Consider the following 26,240-nt stretch of genomic DNA (forward strand, 5'->3'; position numbering starts at 1 on the left):
ATGGTTTCACCCCTTCGTTCTGTCTAATAGAGAGCCTTAAGGACACTAAAGTACAGTAATTGCTGTTATGGCAGTTTGCCCATGCTAAGTCTTAATGTTGTAATAAAGAAAGATTTTTTGGCTTTTTCATTTTAGGGTGAATAAATCTTAATCTGGAAACTGGACTTACTGTTTAGTACTACTCCCACAAGAGTAATCTACTGAGTCACAGGTGCTCCAGACACCCTCTCAATCCAGAACTGGCCAGATAGAGTCAATAGAGCAAAAGGGGAGACAAGAGAAGATGGGGACAGGAGTCCCAGCACATTTCATTCCTTCCTTCAGACTCCTCAGTCCCAATTTCCTATCACTATGCTCTCAAGCATATTTTGCGCCTAAAAATAAACATCAGATGAGCACTGCCCTGGGTTTGGCTGGCTACCAGCATCTTCTGCAGACTTTCCCAAACAGTGCTCTGGACCGCACAGACTCTGCAGCAGTGCACCCCACAGGCCAGACCATCAGTCCCAAGGCAACATAATGGGGCTGTGGGCACAAGTGACTGCAGAGCTCTGGACTGACCAAGCACAGGGATCCCATGACCAGAGACACCTCAGTGCTCACCTGCAGCTTTGCAGACTTGTTGCTGCAACTTTTCCCTTTTAATTTATATCCTTCATTGTCAACAGAATAGAAAGTGTAAAACAGAATGCCTTTATTTCCCAACTTAATAGCTGGATTAATCAGCTGATAATTAGAAATAAGTCACATGAAGAAATTATTACACTTCCAGTTAAAAGAAATAAGTACTTGTATGTTATTCTTTGCCAGCATAGCATTAACATTGTAGTACCTCAGCTAGAGTCAAAGGTAGCCCAGCATGGGCCAGGTCAGCACTAATAAAGACCCGCGTATCCAGCCCAGCACAGTGCTGAGGTGGGACAGCTCCCAGCTCAGACTCGTATTTCTCAAGATTACAGTGTTTTAGGACGACATCTGAGTACAAATCTGTGTCCCAGTGACAGGGTAATGGAGAGAGACACACAGCAAAGAGCAAGGGAAGCTGCTGCACAAGCTGCTGGCTAACAACCATCAGGTGCAGTGCATCATCTATTAAATTTCAGGATACCCAATTCAAACATGATATCATGTTGTAGAGTACAGAAATTATTTTTTTAATACCAGAAAGAATTGGTACTGTCAGACTGACCTCCAGAGTCCGAGACTGCATCTCAGTGTTGTTTCTTAAAAGAGCTGCTGCTCCTGCATGCTAGCTCCAGCCCCATGACAGCTGAACTCACTTTTCCCCTAAAAACATTATAGCTATTATTCATGTTATCTGCAAATCAACTCCTGTAACAATCTCAGATCAGTTGTTTTTAAACTAGTTTTACTGGCATCATTAAATCAGTTCTCATTTCTACATATTGGTATAAATGCAACTTAAACCAGAATAAAATCTAGTCCTGACTGCAACTCAACAAATCATAAGGAAAATTATAAATTGACTTGGCTGAACTCTAATGCATTACTGACAATTACATGTTTAATCAAATTAAGCATGGTATGCAGATTGGCCTGTCTTTCCCACACTTTAGATTGATCTCAGCCCTTAGAGCGTCACAGACAAAAGGATCCTGCTCTTCTCAAGGCCAAGCAGATCACAGACCTCATGTGGGTACTTGTGGATGTTTCTGGCTGCTGTCAACCAGCCAAGTGTCCTGCTAGGATAACTTCCCCATCATTACAGCTGCTGTTGACAAGCTACCCTCTCCATCAGACCCACATCCAAGCTAAACACAAAACATCAGTAGTAAAGAGTAGCCAAGTACACATACCTCTACTTTCCATATACCAGATTCAGGGAAAAATCATGAGCTAAAAGATTAGATCTCAAAACTTATCAGGCTCTGTTTATTTCATGTCAGTGTTTTCTGCTACGTGGCATTTAGGGTTTTTTTTTTTTTTTTTTTTTTTTGAGCCCATTATTTCACTGCACCTCCCCTTCCCAAAGCACATCAGCAGAAAAACCAGGGGAGCAGGCAGTGCAGCAAGCTGTGTGCCTACTCCTGTGGTTTGGGCAATGCCACTAATAGACAGTGTCTGCAGAGCCTTGTCTCAACTGATTTATTCAGCCCTCTGCATTTCCAGGAACAATGTTCACATTTGATTTTCATTTCAAAGTTCCTGCTTCAGCAGGGTTAATGAGAAAGAAAGAAATCATATAGCAAATGAAGGCTTAATCACTGTGCAGTTCCATCAGATAAACGTTAATTGTCCCATCCTTAGTGCTTTGCAGTGTAATTAATTGTACCTCTGTACTAAAGGGGAAGAACTACTGCACACTTCATTTCAAGGTCACAAAACAGACGTGAAGGAGGCAAAAATGTCATCTCTGCCCCAAGTACTAGGCAGTATCCACTCTTCAAGTTTACACAAAACACAGAAAACCAACAAACAACAACAGAAAACCACAAAACGTTGCCAGCTCCCAAGAAAAAAGGCTGGGAAGAGGGAGCTTTACAGCATTAATCACATAAATGAACTGCAGCTCATATTTATGTGCTTGGTATGTAATAAGTTTGACCAACAGACTTTTTATATAAAATTATCTAGTTTCTTTTACATACCCCTATAATGACTATAGCAGCTATAGACTTAAATATCCAAATGCCATCTCTGAGCTCAGCTGTAATTTACTTTTCTTTGCTAGGCTATTTATCATCCTAATGTCCCTGCCAAAACAAAAGTAAATTCTACCAGACACATCATTAAACTGTTTAGCAATCTGAACAAGATAGTAACACAATATAACACAATACCCTAAACCATAAGCACCCCAGAATGCTAGCTGCTGCTATTTCTTTACTGTTACTTAAGCATCCTGATGAAATTTCATCTGATTGTAAAGTGAAAATATGAAGGATTTATGTATAACAAATAGTCTATTTAATTAGCAGCTGTAATGTTTAATGGCTAATATTAATTTCTGTTTAACACTGAACTAAATCTCTCCCAGCTGGAAGCTCCGAACTCAGGACTCTGTGCTTAGTACTCATTTCATTTGAAAGACTCAAACCAAGCTGAATTCCAAATACAGCTATGTAATAAGGAAACTGAGGTATGACCAAATCACATTCAGGCTGGAGAGACCTACAGAAATTGTTACAAGGTGTTCATGTCACATCCATCTCAGGCTGCTTTAGACACTTCAATGCAATGGAAAGCGCTGCAACAACAGCAGAGCAGCAAGATCCTAAGCTACAGCAAGTGAGGGTTTACTCAAACATAAGAGCTGTAGGCACAAAAATAAAGGAAACAAGCTGCTTACCTTCCAAAGACCACAACTACACAGAGATCCCCAGCAGGATACCCTCGCCTCTACTGCAAACCCTTAAATGACATCTGGGAAACCCTTAAATGACTTCTGGTCATTCAGCTGCACTGCATGCACCTGAGCTCCCCTGGGTTGGCCCTGCCTTCCCACCAGGTGCTCAATCGCTGGTTTAAGCTGTGACTTAGCATTTCTGCTGCAGCACTGTATGCTACTGACCCAGATTATAGCATGGTTTTAGAGAGGTAGCATCCATTCCTTACTTAAAGGCCTATTACCATACCCTATGAAGTGTGAAGATCAAGAGATCATGCAATTACCATCCCAGCTGTTATCACTGACTGTGTCATTCCAGCCCAGCTCAGTGCTTCTTTAAAGAGGTCACCGGCACATAACTAATTCTTCAAAAAACAATAACCAAGCACCAAGGCAAGCAGTTACAAGCACTTGCAAAATGCTGCCTCACAGGACGTCATAAAATCTAATCTTTGCTTTTCAAAATTCTAGCATCAGAGAACAGAGCAGGGGAAAGGTTTGGATCTGGAAAGGCATTGGCCGTCAGTCTGAGGACCCACAGTTGCAAGTGACTTATCTCCTTCTTGAAGTGAAGCCTACCAAACCTCTCCAGTCTACAGAGGGGAATCAGCACAAGAAAAACATCTCCATTTTTGAGCTCCTACCAAGCCAGGTGCAGGAAGGCACCGTGCAGTGCCTATCCCTTGCTCTTCTTGTTCAAACATCAGTTTTTAAGCACAGTGGGACTATGACATTGCCAGTTTCTGTGTTAGCAACTCCCAAATTCTTTTTTTGTGGAGTTCTGTGGAACAGGCCATAAAAATGAAAATTTCCATTCCCTACTGATATTAGGATATATAGGACTGGTTGGATATCAGGAAAAATTTCTTCTTAGAAAGAGCAGTCAGACACTGGCACAGGGTGCCGGGGGTGATGGAGTCACCTGGAGGTCTTCCATAAACATGGAGATGTGGCACTGAGGGAAGGACATGGATAGAGGGCATGGCCAGGGGGAGGGCAGGGTGGGGTGGTTGGACTAGATGATCTTAGACATCTTTTCCAACCGTAATGATTCTGTGATAAAATAAGCAAAGGAAAAACAACCATGTTGCAGCTAAGGAAAGTTCATTTTATGTACCCCAGTCACCACCACACAAAGTGCAAATCCCTGCTTTCCCCAGTGTCACTACCTAACGTTCCATCAGTAAAAATAAAAATGCCAGCTCTCCTCCCCATGCACAAAAAGGACTTTTTTGTTACTTACAGTTCATTGATTTTTCTGTTGTTCAAGTATGAGGGAACCTGTAAGACCTCACCTCTGACCACTCTGCATGTGCTTTTATGTCAGAGCATTTTAAAACAATAGAATGCCAAAGTAAACATGATACACAGGTGACTGTGATGTGTTTCCCCAACAGCAGAAACGCATTGTCAGCCTCTGTTGCATTTTCCATTTGCTCTGAAGAAAAACCAGAATCAATGCTTTCTAACTTATGATTAGTATTTATTCCTTTTGGAAAACCTAGGGAGTGTGTATATCTCTATATGTTTCCATGCAATGAGGAGAAGTAGATCCTCTTCTGGATGCCAAGGGCTTCAGGACTGGCTTGCTAGTAGGGGTCCATTGACCAGGGCTCCTGCAGATGAGCCCTTGCCATTGCTTGGAAGATGGAGAATTAGCACCAGAATGCCAGACACAGCCTTTCCCTACTCCTGCCACGGTCATCCTCATAAAGACAAACCTGGGCAAGGCATCCCTGGTGAACCAGCCGTGGCCCTCAGGGCCCTCCTGAGCAGTGGGGCCTGCCGCCAGGTATGGCTCCAGGTGGGCTCCCCGTGGGCTACAGGACAGCCATGTGCCCCCATGCCATGGAAATGCCAGGATCATTTCTTGTTCTCGTTAGGTTCCCCATCTTGGCCAGGTCCCAGGCTGAGCAAGAAAAGTCCCTCCACACACAATTCTCTCTCATTCCAAACACAGATGCCACTTTCAACTTCTTTCCTGCAAACTGCTCTGGTTTTTTTTTTATTATTTTTTATTGTTTGTTTTGTTTTTGGGTTTTTTTTTTTTTGCTTGTTTTTTTAATTAATAGGAAAATAGCTGCCACTTTTCACCCAAACGATGGCCACATTTTGATGCCAGATTAATACCTCCATCCTACATGCTTGCCAAAAACAGTGGAAACGCAACCTCAAGGCAAAGGAATTTGCTTACAGCTGAGGAAATGATAAATTTTGCAGCCTACTTCTAGAGAAATGTTGAAGTTTTGTTCACAGCAGAAGAGCACAGTGCAGATAGTATTTACAATTACAACAGATCGTATGATTACAAGTCATAAATAAATTTACAATTGCAATAAACCACAATTTATTAAACGTGTTACCTATAAAATATTCTCTATGCAAAATGAATGATGTTTCAACTGGAAAGATTTATAATACAGTTTGATGGCTCAGTCTATTTAAAAGGCAGTCTAAGAAGTGGTGAGTGCACATCCATTGCCTATAATTTCAAAGACATTAGGTTTCCCTGTCTTCCTAGAAGTTATTATTTGAGTTAAAAACCTTATCTGGAGACTGTGCTTGGGAGATCACACAGAAACATACTTCAGTTAATGATTCAAACCAAACCTTTTTGCTTTGGAACCTGACCCCATACTGTAAATTCTATCTCTGCTGCACACTGCATTACTTACAGCATATGAATAATGGATATCATAAACAAGCATCACAAAATGAAAATTCCATTAACAATATTGAGAAGCTTCCATTCACAAATGTAGTTTTGAGTGGTACACATTTTATTGCTCTTACCACCACGAAAAATATTTGCATACCTCATCACAGAGTTCTTACAAGAACCCATTCTGTTTTTTTTTTTTTTTTTATCTCAGGGCTTTTATGGTAGGAAATATTACATTAGGCCCAGTAATTTACATTTTGCTGATAAAAGTCTGAATACATATGCAGCAGCTCTTATTTGACTGGCTTCACGTTATAAGTTATAAGCTTGGGAGTAAATATATGAGGACAAATATTGATTTCTAAACAGCTACCATGAATGAGATCTTATCCCGGTGTTGAGTTACGGCACCTCTTGTCTTTTATAGCTGTATCTTATCTCCTAGCCACTAATACTTTGTAGCAAGTACATAAATGAATAACACCACCTCACTTCTGACAGTTTAATTCATTCATGGTGGAAACAGCAGGTACAGGACTCAGTACAAGGATGCTCTAGGATAACTACACGGACAAACGTTTTGGGATCTGCAATTATCATAAAATGCTTTCAGCGTGTTGCACTGAGCACTGCAAGCTTTACTGGGGAAGCAGTAGATGAATTGCCATGGGTCTTGGAAAAGATCGACAAAAGAAGCAGCAGTACTGCCCTGGGACGTCATGAAACAAGCAGCACTTCTTGTTCTTTCAACAAATCTGTTTCATGGCTGCTCAGCAATTTTTGTTTTAATGGAAAATCTCAGCCTTTCCTATCCCAGCACTGCAGCTGCACCTGATCTTGTTTTGCTATGGCTTGTGGGCTGTTCAGGCAATTGCCCCATAAATCGCAGCTACAGCATCAGCTTCGGTCTCCATGTAACTGCAGATGGTTTAACTTCAGAGAAGAGCCTCAGTGCCATTCCATGGAGCTCAGCGGACTCATTTCATGATCAAAATTGTTTCTCAGTGGAGCTGTACAACTATATGGGTTAGCAGAATTTAAACCGTCTAACCTGTTTTCATCAGAAGTTTGGCCTGCTTTGAAATGCACTCATAGTCACATTGAATAAGTAAACTTAGAGATTCAGTAAAAAATACACCTATGTATATATTTGAACAGTGGTAACTGATACCCATGAGGTCACACAGACATTTGGAGCTAAGTAAATACTGTCCATAAGTATCCACTGGGTGATTACACACGGTGTTTGGTTAGGAAACAGCAGCAAGGCACTGTCTGTGTAATAAATCAGAGATCTCCAATTGCAGCTGTGACTGGATCCCCTTCTGTATTCCCATCACCCCTGTTTTGGCAGAGGCACTGAGACCTCTGACAAAGCACCTCCAGCCAAGCCAGAATGGAAATATCACTGCTGCAAGCTATGGATAGGATGTAGCAGCTGGAGACCTGTATGAGCATAGCAACATCCATGACCAAAACATGCTTCCTTCCACCAGGAACTTACTTGTATGCCTTTTCAGCAAGTCCAATCCAGTCCTTGCCTTAAAGGGCAAATTCAAAGAGGAACTTTGCACATTTCAGTCATATTTCTATGTTTACTTTCAAGGCTTTTTTTGTTGTTGTTGTTTGGTTGGTTTTTCCCCTTTTAATTTTTAAGCCCATGTTTCATTACGGTGAGCTTGAGGAAATGCAATGAAGGAGACATTGTATCCTGCATCTGCTAGAGCAAGATAACCACCTACCAATGAGATAGAGGCAATCCTAGCTTTTAATGGGGTAGTTCTCGTGTATTTGTCCTTTTACAGCAATGAAACGCTGCTTTTCCTTCACGGCCAGTGAGAACAGCAGCTGTCTTTACATTTATTTAATTCCACCATTTACAGTGTAACCTCATCTCTAGGGTTTGAGACTGCCCATGAAGAGCCTGGCAGCCTCTGCACAGTGTTGCCCCAGTGCCAGGAGAACAAAGAATGCCTAAAATACAGAAGAAAATGCAATGAAATGAAAGTCTGCATCTCTCTGTAGACAACTCAGTAGATGTTAATTGCTAGATGCCAGCTTTCTTTCAGGAACAGAGATTTGGTTCCCTCGATAAATAATTTACTAATTCCAGATACGCTTTTCTTATCTAAAGCCATTTCTCTTGTAAGACCTTACTGATTATTCAGTAACTCTAAGCTACTTGCCCTTTCAGAAGTATATCTAATATTCTTTTTTAGAGCACAATACAAAGTAGTCACAAGCCCAAATTTGATATAGCAACCAAAAGAAGCCAATTTGTTGTCCAATATTTAAACAAACAAACAAACAAAAAACCCCACAAACAAACAAAAAAAGCAGTCAAAGCAGTATTTCTGCAGGGTGTTTCTTGAGAGTGGGCAAGAAGTGAACTTAGAAAGAGAGGTTACAGGCTGCAACCCACAACCCGATAGCTACAGAAGATGGGCACAAGAAAGGCAGAGAGCCTTGGGTGGACACACAGTGATGAGACCAATGGCTGGGTGGGGAGCTTCCTTCTGATGAGGACAACCGCAGTGCACTGAGTTGCCTGCTTGAGGTGGGTGGAAGAAAAACCCTTGGATATGACGTATAGCTGAACTCAGTCTTGACTTGAACCAATTATAATTGTCAACTCAATCTGCTTTCTGGTAGTCAACAAAACCCAAGGTGTTGTTTCAAATATTTATTAAAAAATAACTGCAAAGGGGAGAAAAATCATTAAACGGTCCAATGGGAAATTTATTACAGCTTTAACAGGTAAAGGGAACAAATCTACTTTATGAACAAAAAATTGCAGTAGGAAGTATATTGAAAATTTCTTAATCAAATGATAAAGTGGAAACAGCATATGCAATATATATTCATATACAAATATACCAGTTACATTCCTTTTAAATAGATTAAACAACATTTGTTACCAACATGCCGAAGTATTTCTTTGTGGCAGGAGATTCATCTTCCTTCATGACAATACTGGCTCTCTGGGAGTTCATGTCCACTGTGGCAATTTCAGGACCTGGGGCCAGGCTCTATTCAACGCCACCACGCCAAATCCAGAGCAAGTGATGTAAATCCTGTTCCTAGGAGAGGTCAGCCCTATTTCTGAAACTCAAGGTCAGGTATACAACAGGTGGAACTGGCAGAGTACTGGTTAAAATGTGGGATCTCCTTGAAAGCTCAAATTTGATGAAAGCTAGATTCTCACAGGGAAACAGACTCTGCTCAGGATTCCCAGTATAAGAAACACTTCAATTTTTCTGTAAACAAATGGTAACAAAATAAACTCTCTGTACCCTGTTAGCCATTTTTTAACATGAAAATAAGGAGCTGCTTGGGCAGTCTTAAAATAACTCAGTATAAAAATCTACTCTATCCTATCCTAAGTACTGTCTCTGTATCAAAGTGCTAGCAAATGGCACAGTGTTTTCTGTTTGAAGCCACGTTCCCTGCTTTGTCCGCTGGGCACTGAGGACCCCCACCCCTGGCAGGACTTCGCTCAGGAACCCATCCGTGGTGGCGGAACCCTCCTGCTGGGACAGCCCGGCGCCCTGACTGGGTTGTGCCAGGGTTAGCTCCTGGTGCTGTCAAAGCGCTGGAGCGCATTGCAGCACCTGATCCCATGCTGGGGACAGCAGGGACCCACCTCACCCAGCCTGTCCCTGCAAGCCCTGCACAGGATCTGGGCTCAGACCTATGGCAGGAGAGAAGCAGAGGCCCCATCACTTTGCATAGTTCACTTCAGCAGTAACCCTGTGAGTTCCCAGGAGATGCCTGTGGTGCTCCTTGTCCTACGAGGCGCCAGCAGAGGATCCATCACCTGCCTGCTGGGAGCTCTTTGGCTTACTCAGTTTGGTTCAGTGCTCACTGGCTGTTACCTTTGAGCCTGAATAAGAAATAGCGCAAATCCAAGCTTAAAGAAAAAACACCATGTGGCCTGCATTGAACATTCAGCTACAAAGACAACAAACCACAGGATGAAACCCCAGTTGTGGGGGATTATGAGACATTTGGCAAACCTTTAGTAAAAGTAAATGACTGCCTTAAAGGAGTGCCTTAGGCTTGGGTCGGTACTGAGCAGTTAGATCATTTGCTAACATGATTCTGACTAATGCTGCTGGCCAATTGCACACTGGGCTGAGGACTGGTCACGGCACACGAACGTTTCCCTGGGCGCCAGGACAAACTCCCTGCAGCTCCAGGCGCCTTGGTGCTTTTCCTATCCAAGTTTGACTTGAAATGACTTTGTTTGCACAGAATGGTGTGAATTCATTCAGACTGGCTTTGCTGTAAAGCAATCAGACTGCATTATTTCTGAGGGTCAATATACCTTTATTTGGCCATGCAGAGGCAGATTAAGAGGCCAAAACAGAACTCAGCTTGATTCCTATTATGGGATGCTCGCTGCAGTGCATTTTAAAACAATAATTATCCAAAGCTGTGAAGATGTTCAAGTCTGAAAATGTCACAAAGCGCCAGAGCACCCTGCAAATGCGGACACCCACTCACACTGCAGCAGACCTCACTAAAGTAATGCACTCTGCAGTGTTTCTTGGCCTGATCTACAAAGAGGCTTATTTTCTTTGAACTCCTCTTCCCTCAAATAATTCAGCAGGAGGGATGTTCAGCAACAAGACACTTTCAGCAAGTGATGCACAAATGGCTTAACTTTGCTAAGGATTAGGCACTTGGTTTGCCCAGGGTCTTCTGTAAATCCTACCTACCTCCGTCTCTAGGCACTTGCCTACTGCTACAAAGTCTGGCTCTCAGTGTTACAAGGCTCAGCCCTGGGAACCAGTCCTGCTTTGGTCTACGGTCAGTGCCTTAACAAGGCTCTCCTTGGCCAGGAGAAGGCTTCTCCCTCTCCTTGCTGCACACATGGGGCTCAGACCTACTCCCACCCATTGCACAGCTCCTGCTGTGCTGCAGTACACCAGCACCAGGACAGGCCTGTTAGCCTGAGGACAGAGTTGCATTGGGGCAGTTCTATATTGATTTAATGTCTCAAAGCACGATTTACTCGTTTAAAACGACAGGGAGACGAATATGCAGTGAAACTAAGGAAAAACGAAGTCATATTTAAAGACAGCAACCAGCCTCCCTACACACACTCCATTAAAGAAACAGCCTTATCTCTGCCCCATGCTTATTGCTAATGTGATGCTGGCCTTAGCACTCAGAACATCATTAAAGCAACAAAGACAACAGAGTTCAGGCTTTAACTGAAAACAGATGCATGAACATGCTTAACAAGTTTTCCCCTCTGAACTCCTGTAAATTAATCACTACTTTGTACAAGAATAAAATGGAAGAAAATACCCCACTTTTTTCCCCATCAAATTCATGCCATATGGTGGGTAAAAGGAGAGATGTTTGAAACCAACACTTTCTTACCCTTTTGCCTTCGTCTGCAAGTGTAAATATTAACGGAACCTCGTTTTCTTCTTTTATTAAAAGCCTGCACATGCATTGAATGGCTAGGACTCCACTATGTTAATCTTCTGTATGATGTTAACGCAGAAGGGACTTCTGAGAGATACTTGGAATGAATGCTGGCCATGACTGGCAGGATACTGCCTAAATTAGAAGCAAGCTCCAAGTATCTTCCTGCAATTAGATTATGTCATGTGCTATAGTCTTATTCATGGCCTGGAAGGAGAGTGCAAGGGTACTTAATATCTGTAGAGATTCAATTAAAATGAGCACATCTGACACTCGGGAGGTCTGGCTTCTGCTTGCCTCATATCTAGTCCAGCCTAGCTACTAAGTTGTAATACAAAAGAAAAAGGAAAATGAGCACATGCAGTGGAAGTCAACGTGCTCATAGTCTGCCGGCTGGAGAATACTATTACTAACCTAACTGAGAAGGTCATGCAGTTTACACTTTGACTGCTGTTGTTTAGGTTATGTTAAGCTACAGAAGAGAATTCAGAGGGAGAAAGGAAATGCTGGTTTGTAATATATGGCAATTTTGCAACTTGCATTTCAAATATAAATGCATTTTTCCATGCTCTCTGAGTGCTTCTCTTTTCAAGGGTATTGGCATGCTTGTGGCAAAAGCAACCAAAGCAATTAATTAGGCACATGGTGAAAGATGGTATAGGAAAATAAAAGGTAAAGGTCAGTCGTTTCTCTTCTGGAAACCATTACTCAAAGCCATGCTGTCACGGTGATAAGTTGGGCACGAAAGGTTGCAGGCTCCTTCCTTGCATGAGAAGATGTGGCTGTTTGGGATCCAGCAACATCAGCTGTGAAATACACAGGCAGAAAGGCTCTTATATATTATATATACAAGTGTAACCTAGAATAAATAATGCTGTTCTGACTCATAAGTGTATTTCAGCTTGGTTGTTGTTTGTTACAGCTGGGGATGGCTTGCTTTTCAGCCCTTCTGTCCCACCCTTGGACACATCGATGAAGAGCAGCCTGGGAGTCCGAAGCATGAGCAGTATCCTTTTGTACTCCTTTCGGAAATTCTGGTTAAGCAGCCCATAGATCACAGCATTGAGGCAGCTGTTAAAATAGGCCATAAAATAGCTTAGGACAAAAAGCCACTCTGGAATGTGTGGCTGCACTTTGGAAGGATTAATTGAAACAGCAAGGCCGATAAAGTTTAATGGTCCCCAGCACACAGCAAAAAGGACAAAAACCACAAACATAGTCAAGAAATTCCGTATGTCAGCAGCTCTGATCTTCTGCTTGCAGTCTTGTCTCACCCGGTGTTTGACTTGAATCACCAAAATCCAGATCCGAAGGTAGCAAAAAGTCACGATGGACAGTGGGACAATGAAGTGGACAACCACCACTGTGATCGTGTACGATGTACTCACCGTCTGGGCAAAGGTGCAAGAGTAAATCCGGGGGTCATACTGCAAGGAGCCAACAAAGAAGTTTGGCACAATGGCCACCACCGTGAGCGTCCACGTCAGACAGATATAGCAGCAGGTGTTCTTCAGGTTGAAGAGCTTATCATACCGAAGGCTGTGGCAGATGTAGCAGTAGCGATTGATTGCAATTGCAGTGATGTTGAAAATTGACCCAATGACGCTTAAGCCCATCAGGAACCCACTTATCTGGCAGTGAATGTTTCCCATAGTCCATCCATTATGGAAAATGGCACTCAAGATTAGAGGATACGGATACACCGCGACTACCAAGTCTGCGACAGACAAGCTGACGACAAAGATGTTGCCTACGAAAAAGGAGAAGAGATCATGAGAGGTTAGCACGGATCTGAGAGACAGCTTCCAGCTCAGAGCTCCTCTTCAGCCTCTCTGCTTGCAGCCTTCACTCCACCTACCATTTGGAGTCTGAAATTGTATAAAATTTCCTCTAAGTTTCATAAGACACTGCTCTCCTTGCTAATTGGCCGGCACGGCAGCAGCCACCAGAGAGCTACACAGCACTCACTGTCCTGCAGAGAGCTTCAGTACTGTAAATACTACACAGAACATGATACTTTCTGTATTATCACACAGTGACGCTTCACAGAATCACAGAATGACTTAGGTTGGAAGGGACCTCTAGAGACCATCTGGTCCAATTCGCAACTCCACAGAAGCTCTACTCATTATGGGCCAAAGAACTGGAGCAGGAAGGTTAAGTTTTCAGTGGTTTGTTCATTATACTGACAGCAGTAGCACAGGAGAGGTTTTTTTCTGGTCATTTGCAAATGAATATCTAAGTTTTCACCACAACTTTGCAGTGTTCATACTGAGGAGCTTGTGTTCCAGGAGACAGTGCAGTCAGCCTTTATGTGCTTATCTTATCTGGTACTTCTTCCTGTTCCTTTAATATTTTAAGTTGTTCAGAGCAATAGGAAAGGTCAATCACTCCTGCACAGTCAGGGCCTATGCAGGGAATATGATTAATAAGCTGCTGTCAGCTACCTCTGCGGTGTATGTGCTGCAGGTTGCCCACTTAGGCTTTAAAACCAGGAGAGTAGAGAATCTGTGCAGGCATGAAGTAATTTAACCCTTGCTGGACTGAAACTGGCACACTGCATAGCAAGACATCTGCCAACAGCACTGCACGGAGAGCCAACAGCCTATGCAACCTGTGACTTCCCACAGTGGTTTCCAAAGTCTGGGAAGGGCTGCAAAGCTTCAAGCACCGCCTGCAGAAGTAAAGGACACCTTCACACCACCAAGAAGTTTGGAATTAACTCTTCAGATTTTGAAAACTGTTCTTGAAACTAAATTAAATAATCCTTCCAAAGGGACCAGAAGCCAGGCTCCTGTGAATCCATGCTGAGCAGATGCAAACAAGAGCAGAGACCGTGCCAAGGCTCTTGTGCAAGTCACACTGTCACCTCTGCAACAGGGCCCTGCAGCTTGCCAAGCCCAGGCACTGCTGAGCAGAGTCGGCATGAGGAAGCCAAGGAGATGCAGAAGCAGCCAAGAGCTGTTCCTCCCCATGGCTGCAGAGGTTACTGCTCGTTTTCTGAGTCTGGTGTATTTTTAGGTAGGGAAAAAGCTTTTCTGTTGATTTTGCCAGTCAGACCAGAGGAGCACATTAAGAAAGGAAGTGTGAGGTCTTTAGAGAACTGGCAGAATGACAGGAGTAGCCGTACTGCTGGAAAGGATTATCTGCCAAAGTGCAGCTTTCTGATGACAAATCACAATTTCCAGAGGAACTCGATGCTGAGAGGACAGCACACTAGGGAAAGCCATTTTCCAAACATCACTACCTGCAGGGTATGTCTGCAGTAGCAGGAAGGAAAACATTACTAGAGTATGGGTAGAGGATATGTTTAACACATATAAGGTGCTAACACCTATGCCCCTGCGTGTTGCTAGCAACACCCCAGCCCACCAATCACAGCAGCACCCTCTCTACAAACCCTCACAGCCTGCTGTCTACCAGATTATCTCAACAACAACAACAACAACAAAAAAGAATTTTAAAAAAAGTGGCTTTTTTTTTTTTTCTGTAGTATATGCAAAGTGGCTGTCTGAGAGCTCAGTTCAGATAGGTCACTGGCTTTGGTATTTGGAAAGCATACCCAAAGGCTGGTGGAAATTGGATGCAGTTGGCTCACTGCTATGTTTGTTTCCAACAAAAACCATCAGCGCCAGTCAACAGCTCCCATCGGGCAGCAGAGCACACTTCACACCGGCTGGAAAACAGTCCAGACTTGAGAACAGCCCATGGTGGCACAGAACTGAGACAGCTGACACGAAGCATCATTTTAAAGCAAATATTAGCACAGGTCAGGCAAAGGGCTGAAATCTCAGCAGGAGAGATTTCACATGCACAGCCCTAACACAGCACACCACTTCTGGAGCTGCCCTTCCTGAGCATTGTGCTTTTTGCTGATTTCATACCTCTCTTAGAGCTTTTTGAAATGCTATCGCTGAACCTGATCCCTACATAATTAGCTCTACTTATTGCCTCATGTTAAGTGCAGAACCGTTTGTAATTGGGCTTAGAGCTCATGTAGGCACCCAGAGAAGGAGCACTACTCTGCAGCAAAACTTACATTCCTGCAGTCACCAACACGTCGCCTCAGCAAAAGTGGGTCCTCATCACCAGAACCTCCTCTCAGGAAGTTTTTCCCGAACACTGTGGACTGCAAGCCTTGGCATTTCCTGGAGCTGAAAGGCAGCCATGTGCAACACCCAGCTCTGAACCAGGTAATGCAGAACAAGGCTAGATATCCAACTCCTCTTATGGGAGAGCTGCCAGGCTCTGCTCTGTGCTCCCTGCACTCCCAGCCCTCCTACCAGCAGGAAGGCAATTGCCCTGGCGTGGTGTCAGCCACCTGAAAATAAAGTCAGAACGCTTAACTCGGCACCATTTTGCAGAAAAACACTTATCTTCCCTTTTATTTGGCAAGATGGTCCATTTCATATTTTTCTCCTGGTAGGTGAACATGGAGATCAGAGCCATACAGCAGCCCCTTGCTGGCCAATACTGGCAATCAGTACATTTTTAATGACTGAGTACTCCAACGAGGGGGCACACTGCATCCCTCCAAGCAGAACATGCCCTTCAACATATGGAAATTAGCTGCTTATTATTTTAAAAAATGTGAACTTCAGCACTGAATGCAAAGCCATCTAATGTGCAGCTGTTATGGAAGGTAAACAGTCTCTACTCATCATCTTTTACATTTCACTACTGAATTTTTTATATTTTTCTAACAGAAAACAAAGGAGTAATACCAGCAAGTAATACCAGCAGGACGTTATCTCAAAATTATCTGTTGCTGTAACACGCATTCTTAACCTGTCTTTTTCTCTTTGTAAGCATGCAACTGTAAGTCCTCATTGCCTTTCACACTCTCCACCATATTTTTAACTTCTATGTGGCATGAATTGGTTTGTGTGTCTGTGTTCCACCCTTGCTACAGTCACGCAAGGAAGAGCTCGAGTGGTATGGATAGCAGCCTGCCCCACACATAGTGGCAGTGCAGAGCTGAGCGTATTTCCAGAGAAAGCTGGAAGTTTTCCACGTGCCATAGGTCCAGCGCAGGGCTATGGACTACAGAGGTACAACGCAGTTGACAGTGTAATCCACAGGTTATCTGGAACGCAGAACAACGTGAGGCCCAGCAGCAGAGCAGGTTATAAGCATGTGCAGGTAATGCAGAAGGAGATTATCCCAGAGTGCCTTCTGCCCCAGCACTTTGTGAGCTCCAGTCCTCACTCCCATGCTCCCACACCCATGCTTCTGCTCACTCCAGCTGCTGCTCCTGTACCCAGAAGCTTCCTGGAACCCATTCTGCTGGCATTATCTGATCACACAGGTTATCTGAGGACTTACTGTCAGGGCCTGGCACTAGCCTTCATACATATGGAAGTCCTGCAACAAGTTCTGCAAACCAATCAACCACAAAGAAAGTTTCCGATGGCAGGCTTCCGGTTTCCGATGGCAGGCTGCCCGACCACCACCTGACTGCCAGACAAACACACATCACTCTTCTACGGAGATTAACTGAGCATCGCTGAGCAAACAGAGGGGTCACAGCCCTGTAGGGAGGAGGTGACCCAGGAGTGGGCCAGACGCAGGTGCCACGGGGCTCTCCCCAGCAGCCACAGCAGGTGCCGCACTTCTGCCCAGCTGCAGGCGCTGCACTTCTGCCCAGCTGCAGGCAGTGACTGACAGCTGGAGAGCAGCAGGTGCAAGAGCACGTGTTGAGAAAATGTGCTAAGGTACACAAAACGTTAGAAGTTTGCTGGGGTGAGCAGTGTGTTTGTGGTGACACTTCTCTATTCGCAGCTTGCAATAAGAAGCATCTTAACCTTTATACTTCCAAGCTTTTATAATGAGCAGGCTACCCAGGGAGGTGAGGGAGACACATGCACCGGAGGGGTTCATGAACCGTGAAGATGTGGCACTGAGGGATGTGGGTAGTGCACGTGGTGGGGTGGGCTGGGGTTGGACTGGGTGATCTTCAATGGTCTCTTCCAGTGTGAATGATTCTATGACTCATGTCCAGAAGGAGATAAACTGGAACTGAGACCCAAATCATCTTCAGAGGGATATATATACATATAATAGGGTTCAATAAACAATTTAACAGGCCAGAACTGTAAAGCAAGCCTCTGATGACCACTTACTCTATTTAACCTTTGAAAGCTTACCCTCACTGCTAAACAGAAGCAAAATGCACCATTTGCCCCAAGCAAGATAGATAAAGTCTTAAAAGCTTTATTCAGCATGCAACAAGACTATTAGCTGTGACAGCCTCCTTTTTGTGCTTGTTTTCACCTGCCACTTGCTGTGCATTTGCTTGTACTACACCGACCTCCATTCTGCAGACATGGAGTGCACGCTGGGTTCTGCACAAAGCAGCGGTTCACAGAAACCCTTTTCAGAACAACTTTGTTATTTTTCCAATATGAAGATAGAAGTGAGTGTTCTCGGTCATGTTGTCACATACTGCTGTTTTGGATTTTGGACTGATCATAATACTGTGGTGTTTGTGGCTTCTGGACCCGCAGCCCTCACTGACGAGCATCTTCAGCATCAGGAGCTGTTAAGGATGACTGCGGGGCACAAAGTAAGCGCTGATTCAGAGAGCATCAGCTCAGCCTCCTGCGGGGGCCTGTGCTCAATGCTGCTGCTCCACACAAGCTCTGGGCTGCTTGGGGAGCTTGCCCTGAGAGCATAGCACACATGGCAACAAAATGGCAAATAAAGTCCAGACTGACATTTTGACACCGAAAGTGTTTGACAGGGGAGCCCAAGCGAAAATCTGAGAAACCCTCCCCGTGGACCAGGCAACAGGAAAAAACCTTGCCGCTTAATTCATTAATCCATATATTCTACTTGAGAATTTCATTTGGGTATTTAGGAAGCCTGTTCCAAGACAGGAATAAACAAGAGAAAGAAAAAAAGCATCTGATCAATTATCCCACATCACTGCTCCCCTGGGATCCGGAGGGCACAAAGCGTGGTCTCCTGCAGCTGGGCAGACAAGGCAGTGGGGCTGCCAGCCACTCTCAAATTCTGACTGTGCTGCATAAAGCGATACTGAGGGTAATGAACAGCCAGGGGCATGCAGCATGCTTGTGATGTAAGGTTACAGAATGTGGAAATATCCTATGTAATGACACAGTGAAGGTCCTAGACAAAGGTAAAACACTGCAGGATAATTTAACTTTTTCCTGGCAAAAGTTCTTTGAGCTCTCTCTGCACTACTTTGACCTCAGAGAGCAGCAGTGAGCTCTGCACGTACCATCACCTGTTTTGCTGGTACCATTGCTGGTACCATTCATACCTCAAGGAAAGGTGTGAGCACTTAGTGCTGCCCTGTCTTGCAGGAGGACCACATCTGTGGAGGAGCGAGGGTATGGCAGCCCAGGATCCCTTCGGCACCATGACTGGAAAGCCTTGGAGCCCACCTTGCCAGCGAGTGGCCATGGCTGCAAGGAAGCTCCTTGCCCTCTGGCTTGGTCAGAAGCCTTGCTCCTGGAGGATGGGAAAACTCCGCTGTAACCACAGAAGTAGAAAGGACCAGCTCCCACACACTTCAATTTTTTTTCTGCTCCATGTATTATTTTGTCTGCTAGCTAGAGAAAGGAATTGCTTACGCTGCTAGGCGGAGGACTGGATTTTAGACACTTTTAGGTCATGACCTTTAACTGTATTGCTGTCAAAAACATATCTGAGCCATGCCTTCAGCTGCTCTAATTGAGTGCAGTGAAGGGCAATCATTTGCAATGTTTACACTCCAGAGACTCACAACTTTCATTTGGCCAGCTTCAAAGCCAGATCCGAGCTTGTCAGTCTGTGGAAATAGGCTGGAAATGGAAGATCAGCCCTGTTCACAGGATTTCCTATCTTTCCTTACATTGCTTACCATTACATTGGAAGCACTGTAAACACCAGCACATTTGCCCTTGGTATGTTGCAGATGAAAGGTAGACATTGACTCTCAGCTGAATAAAATGAGTTGAATTACCTCCTCTTCTAGAACTTTAAAAAGGGGTCAGCTCTCTGGTGCCAGATACTTTCAGCCTTCAGGAGATGCTGTAGTATTAAATTCAGATGACCTTTTCAAGATACACCCGAACACCTTTTTAGAGACTCACACTTGAAATAAGACAGTATTGTGCAGCACCCAACTCCAGGAATGAGAAAGCTTAACTCAGACAACAGAGGAAAAGCTCAGCCTGCACACAGATCAGTACAACACAAAATGCTGCCCTGAATCCAACCTCACTTTCTAACGGAGGCTCAGGACAGTCCTCTAACACATACCGATCCTGACAGCATTGTGCCTCTAGCACTCTGTCCAGCAAGAACAAGAGACTAGCATCAAAATAAGTCAGCTGTCATATAAATCATAGAATCATAGAATCGCTCAGGTTGGAAAAGACCTTAAAGATCATCGAGTCCAACCACAACCTAACCAAACTACTCTAACAACCCTCTGCTAAATCATGTCCCTGAGCACCACATCCAAACTGTTTTTAAACACATTCAGGGATGGTGATTCAACCACCTCCCTGGGGAGCCTATTCCAGTGCTTAACAACCCTTTCTGTAAAGAAGTTTTCCTGATATCCAACCTAAACTTACCCTGGCGCAACTTGAGGCCATTTCCCCTCGTCCTGTCACCAGTGAGAAGAGACCAACCCCACTCTCAATGTAAGCACCTTTCAGATACTGGAAGAGAGCAATAAGGTCTCCACTCAGCCTGCTCTTCCCCAGACTAAACAGCCCCAGTTCCTTCAGTCTCTCCTTGAAGGACATACTCTCCAAGCCCTTCACAAGCCTTGTTGCCCTTCTTTGGACCTGCTCCAGCACCTCTAGATAAAATAAAATTAATTTATAAAAAGACTAAGCCTAAATCAATAATTAGAGGAATAATAATGAAAACCTTGAGATAACAGAACAGAGTTACACTGTGTACACGTGATAAAATAGAGTATCTGTGCTCCAAGCATCCTCAGCTCAGACATGCTGAGATGGGCTTAAATGCCTGGAGAAAGCTTGTCTGGTTTTCTCATTCTCAGTCATTCTAAAGAAAACTGTTTCCTTTCCCAGCACAGAAAAAGTTTGTCCTACCTCAATTACTGTTCAACCAGCCTTCAGAGTCTGCTGAGAGGAGTAACACTGCCTGCATCACAGATGGAGAAAGACAAACCCATTCTTTGCTGGCCTGACCGCAACTATGAGAACTGTGAGAGAAGCAGTGCATGTAAGGAGGAGACCAGCAAGTCAAAGAAAATATTTCCTAGACCTTCTGTTCATTCACAACTAGCTACTAATCCCATTGAAAATGGAGTTACTTTCACCTGGGAACACTTTAGGGACTCTGATACAATTGCACTGGCCAAAATCCAGTGGAAACAATTCAAGTTGATTTAATAATAATAAGGATACTGGAAAAAAATACCTAAAAAAAAAACCAACAACAACAACAAAAAACCCAACATAGCAAGCCCTAGAGGACCTTTTTACTTTTCCCAGAAATGAGTCCAAAAACAATGTTTCCCAGATCATCAGCAATCTTTGCTTTAGATATTCCACAGGGCTTACAGGACTCAGTTGAGTCTGGGTCGAGGATGGGCAACAAAGAGCTACTGATGATGTGAGAAACTCCTGGGAATGGGGAGTCCCAACTGAATTACAAGAGGACATCTTCTGTTTTTTTTTTCCCAGTGCCTTGTGACATTTAGTCATCTCTGAGGTGCAATGTGTTCAGATAATAAAAGAGGAAAGCAGTCCACACTAAACCTGTTCTAACATAAGCATATGTGAATGTGGCTTAAATGGATGTGCTTCAACACTGATCACAACAGAAAGTCTAGCAGTGGCTAACATCCAATTAGATGAATAAGGATAAGATTCTATGGGACTATGACACTTAAATTACTGGAACAACCTCTTTCAATAGGTAGGTACATGCACAGGCAGAAATACGCATGCTAAATGGGAGATCTCGCACTCATGGAGCACAGCCAACGGGGCTGAGCAAACACCTCTGCTACCAACAGCTTCTAGCACAAGAGCACTGCTGGATTCTGCTCTTATACAAGCAACATCTTGACCTCAGCAAAAACCAACAAACAAACACCAGAAAGAATAAAAGATTCTAGGGAAAAAAAAAAGCCATTGACATGAACCAGAGAAACTCTGAGGTTGCTTGATCCTGAAATACCCTGAGTCCTACTTTCCTGCCTGTAATGATGGGGGCAGACCTACTTTAGAGTTGCATAATCACCATCAAGCGATGGGGCTTTTAAGCGTCTCCTTAAACTCTTCTGCCCTTCTCTTTTTATCTCTACTGAAGTTTCCTCAGCAAGAAATAAATCACAGGGATTTATTCTCTCTGAAACTATTTAACATCCCTACTAGAATACTTCAAAGTGGTACCATGAAACTTTTGCCTTATGACTCCCATCACAGGCTTAGAGACAGGACTATGTGCAGGCCTTCAAATGCCAGCCCCGCATTTAAGCCAGTCACTGATGGGGAGACTGCTTCCCCCTCCAGTGCCCGCAGGGCTGGGCTATGGTCAAGAAACTCACCTGAAACACAGCTGAAAGCAACCCCAGAGGTCAGACGATCATCCCTGCAGGCACAGCTTCTCATCCTAAAGATTACCAACAAGATGGAGCACTGAAGATGACGGCCACTGCCCTTACTCAAATCCAAGCAGCCTTCCATCCCACACTCTGCAAACACTCTGCAAATAGAGGTTTTAATCACGTGCTGGTTGAGCAAGCCTAGAAACAAGGGAAGAACACAGCAGCACCTCTAGACAGCGTGCCAGCTCCCCCAGGCAGGGTAAAGCAGAGAAGAGCACTGGGATTTCACAGTGCCTTCTGCTACTGAAGTGCTACAACTCCTGTCAGCTTTAGAGGACACCCTTTCATCTGCCATTCTCTCCAAAGGCAAGAGAAATGGTCAAGATTCCTATTTTTTTGAAAGAAAAACCTCACTCACTCAGCCTCTTCTGAAAAGCCCTCTTCCTTACTGCTAGGCTGTCCTTTTCTAAAAACAGCATTTTTAAAGAGCTGTCATTTGTCAAGTGTAAGATACGAATTCCTGTCTCCCTGTCTCTTCATAATCATTTGTAACCCTCCATTTCCTCTGCTTAGCAGGATTCACTGATATTTTTGCCTTTCATTGCTGAAATCCCATGTTGTTAGCTGTCCCCAGTGACGCATTTTTATCAACAAGCTCCAAAGTGACAAAGTATCTAAGGAGCTACATCAGTATGAAACAAAGACTGGGCCTAATACAGAGGCATCTACAAGAGTTCTTTGTATCCAAATACAAACACAGATATCATACATTCATCTTCGAAGTGTTTAGGGTTTTTGCAGTATCACATTTCACTAGAAATACCTTTCTGAGAGGGAGCTGTTTTGACAGGGTTAGAAAGGTTGGGAATTTCTAGTCCCCAGCAGGAGCGTAACACACAACTCCAAGGCAGGCAACAAAAACTCACAGCATGCTGCCCACCACTTTCTCCAAAGGGAGCGCCCATATCAAGCTGTTAGGAACACAGACAGTACAGGCAGATCTAAGGCAAGTTTAGTGTGTGCTGCAGAGAGCTTTGCAGAAATTCTGCCAGAAAATATGCTTGGCACATTGCCGGAAACGTGTGAGAGCTTTGCACATTAATGAGAGACCAAGCAGAGTCCAGCAAATGCCCTGTGCTTTGTGAGCAGAGCTGGCAGCAGGGCCGGTGTTAGTGCATTTCCCTGGCGGGGATGTGAACACACCCACAGTGGCTGTGCCCCTACCTGTGCAGCTCAACTGACACCCGAGAGCCAGGAGGTCATCTTCAGTCCTGCAGGACTGTGCTTGCACTCCATGTGAAGCTATCAACAGCCTGAAACAGCTCAGTCAAACATCTGCACACATTTTAAGGAACCCAGGGGTGATGCGCAACATCAGAGTTGAAAGGTAGCAGGGTCTGCAGCATCAGTAAGAGATGGGCGCGGAAGGAAAGAGCCCCAGCACAGGCAGCAGGCAGGGTGCCCCAGCCACCATGGCCACTGCCCAAGGAGCACGTTTGCTGCACACCATGAAGCAGGCAGAGCTTACGCCAGAAGCCAGTGTCTCAGCATCAGGAGAGTGGGGTGTGGAGCGCTGTGACTAATTGAGATGAGGCAGGAGCGAAGGGCAGAACAGGGCAAGAAGTCTGCTTTGGTCTCCCCCAACAGTTCAGTCTTTCCCAAATTCAGCTACATAGCAAAGCCTTTAAAAGGAGAACTATGGCTTCCTCTGCCGTAGGAACAAAGCGGGAGCTCTTATGCCAGCACTGCCTTCTGATACTGTCCTTTTATCATTTGTTCAGGAATGAAACTGTAACAAGGCAGATTTATATCAAATGACAAATAACAGCTGTGGGGAACAGAAAAAAAGCGTCGCACTTTATTAGAACCCTTTAAGACCCTGACAGCCTGAAACACACTGTCAAGGTGGCAAAAAAAGGGGAGACAGAGCTCACAGCAGCTGCTAAACCTAATGAGAACTTGTTAAAATTAAGGGCCACATTCCCCCTTTCATATTTAGTTTCAAAACACCAGGTAAAGAAATTCAACCTTTTATAAAGACTGTGCCATTAGTGTAGATGTGACACAAGACCCTGGCAAAGATTTCAGATTGAAAGGTAACTGTTAACTCCCAGGCGGTGGCTAAAACCCTAGGAATACATTCATCTGGTATTAAACTGAAACCCTCCAATATTAAAGTCATAAATCTTGCCAGAATGAATTTCACCATTATTCACTTGGTGTTATATCACTTAAAAACCTGCAAGCGTTCAGCTAGGAAAAAGGGATGCTGATGGGTCTGGAGCATCAACTGTGAAACATGCCAGGACTGACACGTATCCTGCAAGCCAAGTGATAGGTTTTTCCTGAAGGATGCTGACTTACAGAGGAGGTGGGAGCATTCTGCTTCTAACAGGTCCAAAATAAATACTGAAAAACCAAATGAAATACTTAACCTGCCAGCCAGGCCGAGATTACCCCCAGCAGGAGCGTGCTGAGCTGACAGAGCTCTGCAATTCTGCACCAGGCAGTCCTGCAAGGAATAACTCAAAGCTAGTCTCACTTTGGAGCACTGATCACAGGGACAGACAGGAGACTCACTGGGGTATCAAGTGAGGAATTTGCCAGGTAATTGCCATGCAGCCTTGAGCAAACCACTGCTTGGCATTTCAGTTCCTTACTCTACCAGCAGCAGAGGATGACAATGGCAGTCATGCAGACCAGAGGAGTTCCTAACAAACTCCAACACGGATTGCTGTACCCAGAGCTGTCCTGCTGCTCCCACTTGGGAACCATTCATGCTCTAAGCTGAATGTACTGAATACAGCCACAGTCCGGTCCTGGACTGTCAGCGCTATGGTGCGCACACCCTACGTCAGCCTGCAAAGCGCACCAAGGTCTCCTCAGGAGAAACCTTGTCAGCTGGTTTCTAAGGGACAACCTGGTTTCCCCCAGGGCTCCTGCTGCCTGCATGCCTCCCAGTGGGCCCCACTTCAACTAAGGGTTCACACACACCTCTTGGCTTCCTGGAACTGAACACACGCTCACCTGCCAGGAAAGAGTTCTTTGGCACTGTTGTACAGCAGCACGGTGTTGCAGCTGTGCTACGGACCTTCCTATTCACTCCACTTAATTACTGACCTTTTTTTTTTTTTTTTTTTTTTTTTTTTTTTAAGTCAGCACTTTCCACACAATCCTCCAGTGGAGCAGCCATTGTGGAAGACATGCACAGTGAATCATTGTGATGGTGTATGTGAGAGCTTCCTTAGACTGTCCAAAGACAGACACAAGCTGAAGCATACGCAGGGACCACTTTTGGGTAATGGCAGCATTTACAACAATGTCATCTTCCAGCAAGTCTATTCCGGTAATCACAGAACTGCATAAAACATGGCTGAATGGATGCAGAGAGGTTATCTGATTCACTGTCTTCCGCCCTGGGAGACAGAGCACAGTGAGCTGCTCTCACCAGCTGGGGTGCCAGCTGCCCCCACCAGCCCAGCAGACACTCATCCCTTCTGTGTACAAACCTCAGAGTATCAGTGCTGCTCCTCTTTTTTCCTATCCATTCCCTTGAGAAACGAAATGTGTCTGATCACAACGCCTGCCTTTCCCTGGTTGTTTTTTGTTTCTGAAGGCCAGCTTCATTCCCATTTTATAGAAGAGTGGATGACTCATTAAAAAAAAAAAAAAAAAAAAAAAAAAAAAAAAAACGTTTCCATACAATGGAAACAATGGTTTCCAGCAGAGCAGGGATATTATTTGTTATCACACTCATTTAAAAGGTATAGGGTGATCCAAGTTTTCCAGGAAAGCGGGGCATTCAAAACTACAGACCATGGAACAAGTTCATACATACACAATGCAGAATTGGCCCGTGGGAAAACTGGCTTCATTTTGGAGCTCAGGGATTAGCTCAATGTTAGTACGAATGATGCTCAAAACCAGAAAAATCAGAGGTAATAACCATGCTGGTGAGAAGTCGCTGCCAGTTTCAGGCTGAACTAACCCATCTTTAATCCTTCAGCCTAAAGGAAGAAAACTGCATGTCTCATCATAGGCATGAAGTTATGTGCAGATGCCTTCTCCAAGCCCCAAATGCTTCGGCAGGACTAAGGAAGGCAGCAGCAACAGCACAGATGTCTTTTGGAAGTCACATACTCCAAGACTGGGAAATTAGCAAACAATCAACAGAAGACAGACATGTTAGAAACATCCCAGAGGTGGAGAAAGTCTCCATCAGAGTTTAGACTTCAATTGATAGCAAA

General features: G+C 44.3%; 1 protein-coding gene across 1 annotated transcript in view; it reads right to left on the reverse strand.

Annotated features, from left to right (window-relative positions):
• Positions 1 to 8,681: 8,681 nt before the first annotated feature.
• The window catches only part of GPR50 (G protein-coupled receptor 50), a 29,513-nt gene continuing 11,954 nt past the window's right edge, over positions 8,682 to 26,240 (reverse strand). Inside the window, exon 2 of the mRNA NM_205361.2 lies at positions 8,682 to 13,200. Coding sequence (NP_990692.1) covers positions 12,335 to 13,200 — 866 coding nt within the window. The 3' untranslated portion in view covers positions 8,682 to 12,334. The remainder of the gene's footprint in view (positions 13,201 to 26,240) is intronic.

The sequence above is a fragment of the Gallus gallus genome, chromosome 4 (assembly GCF_016699485.2).
Source record: "Gallus gallus isolate bGalGal1 chromosome 4, bGalGal1.mat.broiler.GRCg7b, whole genome shotgun sequence".
Classification (NCBI taxonomy): Eukaryota; Metazoa; Chordata; class Aves; order Galliformes; family Phasianidae; genus Gallus; species Gallus gallus.